Source organism: Equus przewalskii, chromosome X (assembly GCF_037783145.1).
Source record: "Equus przewalskii isolate Varuska chromosome X, EquPr2, whole genome shotgun sequence".
Taxonomy (NCBI): domain Eukaryota; kingdom Metazoa; phylum Chordata; class Mammalia; order Perissodactyla; family Equidae; genus Equus; species Equus przewalskii.
Genome location: NC_091863.1, coordinates 99,906,408 through 99,916,809, shown reverse-complemented (window position 1 = coordinate 99,916,809; position 10,402 = coordinate 99,906,408). Strand labels below are relative to the sequence as shown.

At 43.4% G+C, this 10,402-nt stretch overlaps 1 protein-coding gene across 1 annotated transcript; it reads right to left on the bottom strand.

Moving 5' to 3' along the window:
- Positions 1-1,533: 1,533 nt before the first annotated feature.
- LOC139081004 (testis-expressed protein 13D-like) lies at positions 1,534-5,287 on the bottom strand. The gene is made up of 2 exons (XM_070604356.1): positions 3,252-5,287; positions 1,534-2,701 (listed from the first exon to the last, which is right to left on the bottom strand). Exon 1 carries the CDS (start codon positions 5,005-5,007, stop codon positions 3,262-3,264), a length of 1,746 nt encoding a protein of 581 aa, XP_070460457.1. The 5' UTR covers positions 5,008-5,287; the 3' UTR covers positions 1,534-2,701; positions 3,252-3,261.
- Positions 5,288-10,402: the final 5,115 nt, after the last annotated feature.

The window sequence follows — 10,402 nt, the reverse complement described above, 5'->3', positions numbered from 1 at the left end:
AAATGATCCATGTTCACAGGCAAATATACTACTTGGTAAGGGGAAAAGTGCTAAGGCACTGTGATGTAATGGAATGAACACAGACGTTAGAACCAGTGAAATTTTATTTTGAAGCCAGGCTTCATCAATTCTCAAATTTGGGTATTGAGTTAGCACATCTGTAAAATGTGAGTAATAATACTGTGAAGAATTATTAATATGGGTACCTATTATATCTTACAGTCACCAAAAAGGTAATGTGCTTAGAGTACCTGGCACATAGTAGGCACTCAATGGTAGTTCTTACCATCATTAATAATCCCTTATACTCATTACCACAACATCCAGAGCAGAACCCTGAGGGTAGAGAAAGGGAACCACTGAGTGGGGCTCTGAGAAGGTCAGTAACTTGTTCAAGGTCACACAGCTAGTGAATAGCAGAGCGAGTAACTGAATTCAGGTCTCTCTAACTCCAAAGCCCAGGTTCCTGCCTCAGAAACCCACTGCCTTTTCTTGTGTGTAACCAGACCAGAAGAAAGTAGTGATTTGACAACCTCAACGATTCAGGTTGCTTTGGAAAAAGTCAGCCCTGAAAGACTGTAATCATATTAAACTATATAAAAGCTACGCACAAGATGAGTCTGCTTTTGTGCAGAGCTAAAGGCATGCCAATGAACAGCAGAATCCATTTGAAACCATAAATGAAGCAACTGTAGTGAGATATAGAATGCCCTGCTGGTACATCAAAATGGATTATGCTAGAAAATTCCCAACTCTCATCTGTGTCTCATCTTTGCAAAATTCCAGGGAGCTATCAGCACACTCAAAAGTATCACAAATCCAGCCTCTGACTCAGAAAACCTAGCTTTGGGTTGACGTCTCTAATGGTCCCCTTCTTCCCCAGAGCCCTCCCAAGTAACCGAGGCCTCCTGGTAGTCAGGACTCTGAGGGAAGAAAGCTGGTGGGGCAGGATCACTCTGTTCTCTGACCCATCCCTGTCCCTATACCAAAAAGGTAGCCAGACTCCACCCCTCTTTGCTTCAGGGAACATTTATTTTGTTAGCAGACCATCTAAGCTTGGCTGTTTTCCAGAATCCTGATCTCCTTGATGGGATTATGCATAGGAGGCAGGGGACAGTTATTAGAAACAGGAGGGAAATTTCCGCTCAGAGAGACAGGGCCTCAGGAAAATGGATTCTTGGTGCACATATGGAGGCCAGACCCCAGGCATTAGGGCTCCCAGCCTGAACAGAAGTCCCCTCCCCACCTCACCTCTCATGCCCCATGGGCCCAGGAGAAGCAGAGATGCCCACCTTCAAGGGACCATGTGGACTTGGACAGTGAGGGGAGCAGGGACAATCACAAGGAACTGAAGACCCCATAGAAGCCCCTCCCCTCCCATTCTTGGGTAACCCACAGGAAGAGGGGGGGCCCTTCAATAGTGAATGAGATTGAACTTTCCTTGACCTCAGTGGGATAAAAGGGAGATGCAGATTTAAGCTGCCACCTCTGAGCAAACCTGCCCTGAGAGACACACTACACAAGACACAGCAGGCAAGTGCACACTCTTTATTACTAGTTAGAATCAGAAAACTCCTGACAAAGGTTGAGCTTGGTGAGCCGGGATCTCATGGGGTAACTCAGGACACCTTTTGTTCAGACTGCCAAGCCCCTGGGCTTCACCTGCCTCGGGGGAGCCCACAGAGAACACACCAAGTGCAAGAGAAGGGGCCCAGGGGCGTTCTCAAGAGTGCCTGTCCCAGTCCAGTTCTGCTTTTAATCCAGTTAGTCCTCCCAAGAGAAGCACCATCCACAGCACGATGTCAGTCCCAGGAATCCATTTCATTCTTCATCCACTCTTGACTGGAAAGGACCTTGGGATGGTGGTGACCTGAGCCTGAAGGCTCGAGTGTGTAGCCAACACTCCCCCAGGCACTGTCCTTTAAGAGAGTCATCCAGTGGTCTTTCAGACAGCAAGGAAAATAGCTGTCCCTCTCAAGGGAGGAAATCAGCAGAGTGTCAGAAAACTCCTGCCTGCACTTTCCTGAGGCTACTTTCTCAATATTTGCCACTGCTCATTTGTCCCCCCTGGGACCAATGACATGAGCAGTTCTGTCACTCAAGTCTTTTGATAAAAGTCTTTGATGTTGCCCCCTGGAACTGCAAAAATAAGTGGATGTTATTTCAGTTGGGTTTACCCAAAGGCCACACTGCATGCAAGGCAAAGAAGTCATTCCTGATATAATTTGTATCGCAAATTAGGCTCTCTCCTGTCATCTAACCAAACTCACCAAATGAGGTTATAATGTGTGCACCAGATATTAATATATAAGTCTAGCTCCTAACACATACTAGACAATAACTATTTTTTTAATGAATTAAATGAAATCCATCAAATTTACTATCATCTATAGAATTTAGCAATGCAAACTCCCAACTCTTATGAATTAATTCCTTGTCCCAACAGAGAAACTAAAATCTAACAAAATTCTTTTGCCCTCCTTTTCCCCCTAATGGGTGCCAAAGCATCTCTTCTTCCCTGACTTCTCACTCTTCTCGGCTCCAGCCAGTCAGGGTCTCACTGCAGCACAGGTCGGTCAGAATCGAGGTGTGATTTCTTTAGGCTGTTGGGACATCTTCTAATGGGTCAGGTTCAGCTTCTTCAGCAACAAACTAGTTCTGCGGGGCTCAGAAACACAAAAACAGGCCCTCACCTATAGAACTGAAACGAAACAAAAAGAAGCACACATGAACACTGTAGTTTACAGAGGAACAATAGCATTTTCAAGGAAAAGTCGTGCATCTAAAATCCAATAAAGCTTATAACTAAAAACACATGGCTGTTCCCAGCCAAAGACACGGCATTTTCAGGAAAAAGAGGTTAATGAGAAAACAGAAAAGAATGGAAAAGAAAAAAGAGAGTCTTCATCACTTCAGCTTCTCCAGGGTGTCAACCAACCAGCATCAGTCATCCAGAATCCGCCACCTGTGAACCTAAGTGCAGTTAGGAGAAATCCCTATTTAAAAAGTGTGATACTTACAAGTAGTCTATCTTTGTTAAAATAAATGTATAAGAATATATATACATATATTTGTGTGTACTCAGAATGATAAAAAGTAGTTAATCTGGGTAATAGGATAATGGATTTTTTAACTTTTTATATCATAATTTTGATTTTCAAATTTTCTGTGAAGTAAACGAGTTACTTTTTTATCAGAAGCGTGGTCTCAGAAAACTGGTTTTTCTTTGGAGTGTTTCCATTCTTACCCACCTTCCTGAAATCAGTGAGTCTGTCCTGGGTCCAGGCCTTCACTCTCAACTGCCACACGAACTTTCTTGCATTTGTAGCAGGCCTTGCGCCAGGAAAAATTCTTCGCTTTACAACACGGGCAGTCCCAATTTACTGAACTGCAGCCTGAGGCCGACTTCTCCTGGTGCTGGGATTTGGAGGCTTTTTTCCCTTTTGGCTGCTTGGCCTTCTGCCCCTGAGCCGGCCGTTTCTTTGGGTTTTCTCTCTTGCCACTGCTCCAGCTGTCCCCCAGGGGGGTCGCCTGAGGCCTCTGTGGGCCTTCTTCCTGCCTGTGGCTCCTGATAGGCCCCAAAGGGGGACTCCTCTGCGGACCTTCTCCCTGGCTGTCGTTTCTGCTGCCCCCGAGGGGGACAGTCCCCTGGGGCCTTTCCAGATCTTCCTCCTGGCTTTGGCTCCTGTTATCCCCCAAGGGGGCTATCCCCTGGGGTCTTTTTGGATCTTCTTCCTTGCTGTGGTTCCCACTGGCTCCTATGGCTACCATCCCCTGGGGCTTCTCTGGACCTTCTTCCTGGCTGTGGTTCCTGCTGTCGCCCAGGGTAACCAGCTCCTGGGGCCTATCTGGATCTTCTTCTTGGTTGTGGCTCCAACCATCTTCAAGGGGGACCATCCCCTGGGGCTTCTCTGGGCCTTCTTCCTGGCTGTGTCTCGAACTATCTTCAAGGGAGACCATCCCCCGAGGCTTCTCCGGGCCTTCTTTCTGGCTGTGTCTCGAACTATCTTCAAGGGAGATTATCCCCTGAGGCTCCTCTGGACCTTTTTCCTGGCTGTGGCTTATGATTTCCCCCAAGGGGACTGTACCCTGGAGGACCTCAGGACCTTCTTCTTGGATGTAGCTACTCTGATCCTGTGGTGGGGCCATCTCCTGGAAGCCCACTGCAGCCCATGGGCCAGGTGGGTAAATCTCCAGAGGAGGCATCTGAAGTGGGACCACTGCAGCTTCTGCTCCCATGACTACTGCTGGTGGTAGAGGTGGCATGAATGGAAATCCCACTGGGAACGGTGCGTGGCATGAAACTGGATATGGCACAGGTGTTGGCAGAGGGGGTTGCATGGCCTGGGCCAAGGGACTGGGGGGTCCCGGCACATAAGAAACAGCTGTCGGGGGTGGCATGGGGGCCTCAAAATACAGCCTACCATGCACCCCCATGGTCACATCTCTCTGCTGCTCTGCATTCAAGGGCCATGCTGCGGCCCCGAGCTGCTCGACTGGAGGCCCAGGCACTATTCCAGGGACCAGTGGGGTGAGCGGGACAACCTGGGCTGCCCTCTCGACCTGGAGCAGCCGCCCACGAAGCATATCACACTCATTCTGTGCCTGGTGCAGGGCAGCCCTTGCACAGTGCAGCTGCGCAGCCATCTCCTCACGCTCCTGTCGCAGCTGCTGTAGCTGGGAGGTCAGAGCCCAGAAAGCAGTATCACGCTCCTCTAACTGCACCTGCAGGCGCCGTACGAGGCGCGCTTGCTGCTCCTGCTGCCTCGCGGCCACTCGCACACTCAAGGCCAGCGCGCTCCAGGCGCAGGCCCTCTTGATGGGACTTGGCACCTGCGGGTCGTCCACGACGGCCAGAAGCTGGTCCTCTACCTCATTCCAGGGCCGCGAGCGGAAGGCCATGTAGAAATCCAGACTTCCCCCATTCATGAGGACTTCATTGTTGATGAACTTGATCACCTCGTTGTGGCGGAACCCGCTGGCGTGGTCCCCGTAGTCCATGGCCATGGCCGCCGCGGCCTAGTCAGCGGAGCGCCTCACAGGCGATGCGGCCCCTGGCGCGGCAGGTGAAGGCTGCTGCCGCCGACAGTTCCGACCCCCGCCTCCCTGCTCGGTCCTCCTTCAGTCCTAGCCCAGTCCTGGCCAACTCCTGGGCCTCTTCCCTTCCTCACTCCCTCCTTTTCCTCACAGAGCACGCAGACTCCCTCACCAGGCCAACTCCTGCCGGGCGACGGTGTCCCACGTCACAGAGATGAGCTCTGAGCCACGCGACAGCGTGACACGTCATAGACATGCGCTCTGAGTCACACCGCAAGACCTGCTGGGATGGACGTCCCTTGGCAGAGTGCCCCCTATGGGGCGAACAGGCCAGATGGCTGCACTGGGTGCTGCAGTGAGCCCATAGAAGGCTTTTTATTGTTTCCAACAACTTTGGAAGAATAATATCCAGCATAATGGAAGGAATTCCTAGCTGGGTGGTTGAGTTGCATAGGTAGGTATAGTTCTACTCTTTTCTCAGCTCCATCTCTCATAACTCATAGGTGATACTTCAAACCTCCAATACAGTCACTCATACTGTCTGTGCACTTCCTTCCTCATCCTGCACAGGTGAACTTGGAGTTCCTGTCATCAAGAAAATCCAGTGATTGAGCCATGAATTCCCTGAACTCTCCCTATAAATTCTCTGTCATGTTTACCTAATCGACTCTATTCTCAAAAGCTGTCTTCTTCTTTTGGACTAGGTGCTCCTCTCGTGATCTGGGCTTCCCTACAAGAAATGGCTCAAGGAGTCCTTCAGGCTGCACTAAATAGTAACTGGAATCCACACAAAGAAATAAAGCACACACTAAAGGTAACTACGTACGTAGCTAAATCCAGAAGACAGTATTAATGTATTTTTTAACTCCTCTTTTTTAATATATGATTTAAAAGATGACTGCATAAAACAATACAAATCGATCTTCACAGGCACATAATGTATAAAGATGTAATTTGTGGCAATAACAAAATAAGGGATAGGTGGAGCTATATAGGAGCAATGATTTTGTATACTATTGAAATTAAGTTTGTATTAGTCCAAAATATGCTGTTATAAGTCAATGTGTTAAATGTAATTCCCAGAGCAACCACTAAGAAAATAACTAAAAAATATACAGAAAAGGAAATGAGAGATCAAAATGGTACACTACAAAAAGAGAAATCAATGAAACACAAAAGAAGGCAGTAATGGAGGAATTGGGGTGGGGGGAAATATAAGACATATTAGGAAACAAATAGTAAAATATCAGAAGTCTTTCCTTATCCTTATCAGTAATTATATTAAATGAAACTAGATTAAACTCCAATTAACAGGCAGACATTAGCAGAATGGATAATTTTTTTAAAAACATGATCCAAAAATGTTATCTATAAGAGATTCATTTTAGATTCAAAGATGCAAATTGGTTGAAAGTAAAAAGGTGGGAAAGCCTGTTCTGTGCAAACAGTAAGCAATTGAGAACTAGCATGGCACTCTAAATATCAGAAAAAGTAGACTTTAAGAAAAAAATATTAAGATAAAAAGTAGGGTATTATATAATGTTTAAAAAGGGCCAGTCCGTCAAGAAGATATCAATTATAAATATATGTGCACCCTATGTATGCCTATAACAACAGAGTCTCAAAATACATATCAAAAATAGAATGGAGGGGAGATAGAGGAAGTTCTACAGGAATAGTTGGAGATTTCAATACTCTATTTTCAATAATTGATAGAAAGTCTTGACAGAAAATCAGTAGGGAAATACAAGACTTGAACAACACTCTAAACCAAATAGACCTAATAAACAGCTACAGAACAGTCAACCCCAAAACAGCACACTACGTATTCTTCTCAGGTGTACATGAAAGGTTCTCCAAGATAGATCATATGTTAGGCAACAAAACAAATCTCAATAAATTTATAAAGATTGGAATAATACTAAGCATGTTCTCTGACCACAATGGAATGAAATTGGAAATCTATAATGGAAGGAAATTTGCAAAACATAGAAATATGTGAAAATTAAATACCACTACTAAATTACCATTGGGTCAAAGAAAAATGTCACAAGGAAAATTAGAAAATATGTTGAGAGCAATGAAAACAAAAACACAACATACCAAAACTAATGGAATTCAGTGAAAGCAGTGCTCAGAGGGAAATTTATAGCTGCAAATGCCTATATTTAAAAAAAGGGAAATTATCAGGTTAATAACCTAACTACCTACCTTAAGGAATTAGGAAAAGAGGAGAAAACTAAACCCAAAGCAAGCAGAAGAAACAAAATGATAACAATTATAATGGAGATAAACAAAATAGAGGAGAAAAAAAATAATAGGAAAATAAATGAAATCAAAAGTTGGTTCTTTGGTAAGATCAACAAAATTGACAAACAGATTCTTCAAGAAAAAGAGAAAGATTCAAATTACTAAAATTTGACATTTTATTTTTTGCTTCCAAACTTACAGAAATAAAAAGGATTATAGGAGAATACTATGAATAATTATATGCCAACAGATTAGATATCTAGATGAAATGAACAAATTTCTAGAAACACACAAACTACCAAAATGAATTCAAGAAGAAATAGAAAATCTGAGCAGACCTATAAGAAGTACAGAGTGAATCAGTAGTCAAAAAGACAACCAGAAAAGCCCAGGAACAAACAGCTTCACTGGTGAATTCTACCAAGTATTTAAATAAGAATTAACAGAAATCTTTCTCAGACTCTTCTAAAAATATAAGAGGAGGGAACTCTTTCTAACTCATTATATGAAGCTAGTATTATCTTATTACCAAAGCCAGACAAAGACATCACAAGAATAGAAAACTAGGGGGCAGCCCAGTGGTATAGTGGTTAAGTTCACACCCTCTGCTTCAGCCGCCCAGTGTTCATGAGTTTGGATCCCAGGCACAGACCTACACACCACTCATCAAGCCATGCTGTGATGGTGTCACACATACAAAATAGAGGAAGATTGGCAGAGATGTTAGCTCAGCGACAATCTTCCTCACCAAAAAAAAAAAAAAGAATAGAAAACTATAGACCAGTATCCCTTATTGATATCAATGCAAAACTTCTCAACCAAATACTAACAAATGGAATCCAGCAGCATATTTAAAGGATTACAAAACTTGATCAAATGGGATTTATCTGAGGAAAACAAGGCTGGCTCAATAATGAAAATCAATCAATGTAATACATAATATTACTTGAGTAAAGGAAAAAACCTACGTGATCATCTAATAGATACAAAAAAAACACAAGCATTTGAAAAAATGCAACACACTTTCATGAGAAAACCTCAAAAAACAAAATAGAAAGGAACTTTCTCAACATTTGGGCATTTATGAAAAAGCCACAGCTAACATGGTATTCAATGGTGGAAGGGTCAAAGCCTTCCCCCTAAGCTCAGGAACAGACAAGAATGCCGCTTTCACCACTGCTATTCAATATCATCCTGGAACTTCTAGCTAGAGCAATCAGGCAAGATAAAGAAATAAAAGACATTCAAATTAGACAGGAATAAGTAAAACTCTCTCTCTTTATAGAGGAAATGATCCTACATATAGACATTCCCAAAGAATCCACAAGAAAGTTACTAAAACTAATAAATTCAGCAAAGTAGCAGGGTACAACATCAACATGCAAAAATCAGTATTTCTGTACACTAGCAGTGAACAATTCCATTTCAAGAAAGTTAAGAAAATAATTATATTTACAGTAGCATCAAAAGAATAAAATACTTAGGAATAACTTTAACCAAAGAGATGCAAGACATACAGTGAAAACTACAAAATATTGCTGAAAGTAAAGAAAACCCCAAAGACATGGAAAGACATCTCATGATCGTGAATTGAAAGATGTCATATTGTTAAGAAGGAAGTACTCTCCAAAGTGATCTACAAATTCAATGCCATCCCCATTAAAGCCCCAACAGCGTTTTTTTGGCAGGAATGTAAAAGCTGATCCTAAAATTAACATGGAATTGCAAGGGACCCTAATAGCCAAAACAATTGTTAAAAAGAATAAAGTTGGGTGATTCATACTTCCTGATTTCCAAACTTACTACAAGGTTGGAGTATCAAAACAGACTATTACTGACATATAGATAGACATGCAGATCAATGGGATAGAATTGAGAGTCCAGAAATACATCTATGGTCAAGTGATTTTCAACCAGGGAGCCAATTCAATGGGGAAGGATTAGCCTCGTTCACAAATGGTTCTGAGATAACTGGGTATCCACATGTAAAAGAATGGAGGTAGAATATTATCTCAGCCCATATGCAAAAATTAACTCAATTTCTGTTTTGTTTGCTGCTGCTGCTTGTTTGCGGTTGTTGTTTTAGTTACTTTTCTAAATCTTTTTTGTGAAGTTTCTGCTCTATATCATACGTAACCACAGAAGTCTGTGTTCCATTAGCTTTGCGGTCAGCTAGTATTGACAGAGTATCTATAAATACCTGAAGGCCCAAAATATTTTTTTAAAGAATTTTTTAAACTCCCCTGCTCTTTGGAGATTGCTTCTGTGTTGGGACACTCCTTCAGTGCTTAACCAGGCCGTTTACAACTGCTTTCACCTTTACTTCCTGCTTGTGCAGAGCCCGAAGGTCAGCCAGAGGTGAAAGCTTAGAATCTTCTTTGGGGATTAGGCCACTTCTGAGCATGTATCCAGTCTTGGGCATATACAAGGCCTTCTCAATTTCCTGATTTATGCAGGATCTTTTAAAAGCCCTCATTCCCCAATGTATCTCCTTTCCCAAACTCTTTCTTCCCAGGCTACTTGATCTGTCTCTTGCTTGTCCTGACTGTTATCCCTTGCCCCAGGCTGCTATGGTCAGTACTTTTTTGCCTTTAAGTACTTTTGGCAAATGCCACCTGGGAAGCTGCCCCAGATGTAGGAATGCTTTGAATTGGGTGAAACAAAGGCAAGCCCTCGTGCACTGGTCCTTCCAGGAGCCACCAGACAGATCGAAATATACAACCACAATTCTTCGAGAATAAGGTCTGTATTGCTCCCTCAGGTACTTGACACCCTGCAACAGCAGCACAGGCTACTGTCTTCATGGCCGCCTCCCAGCTCACCAGCAGGGTAGGTAGACAATTTAAAACACCAGAGAACTCTCTTGCTTCAATGCAGCAGCTTCTTTCTTCATCAAGCTTTCCTGTGGTTGCTGTTAAGTTTTCGACTAAATTCCAGAGTTCTGCAAATGTGAATTCTGACAGGTTTTGGCAGTTCATTAGTTGCATTAATAGAGGGATGGAGCCCTGGGGTTCCCTACTCTGCCCTTTTTGGTATAAAGAAAGCTGTCATAGCCAAAAAACATTAATATTCCAAATAAGATTAATTTCATTTCCTTGTCATCTCTCACTCATCC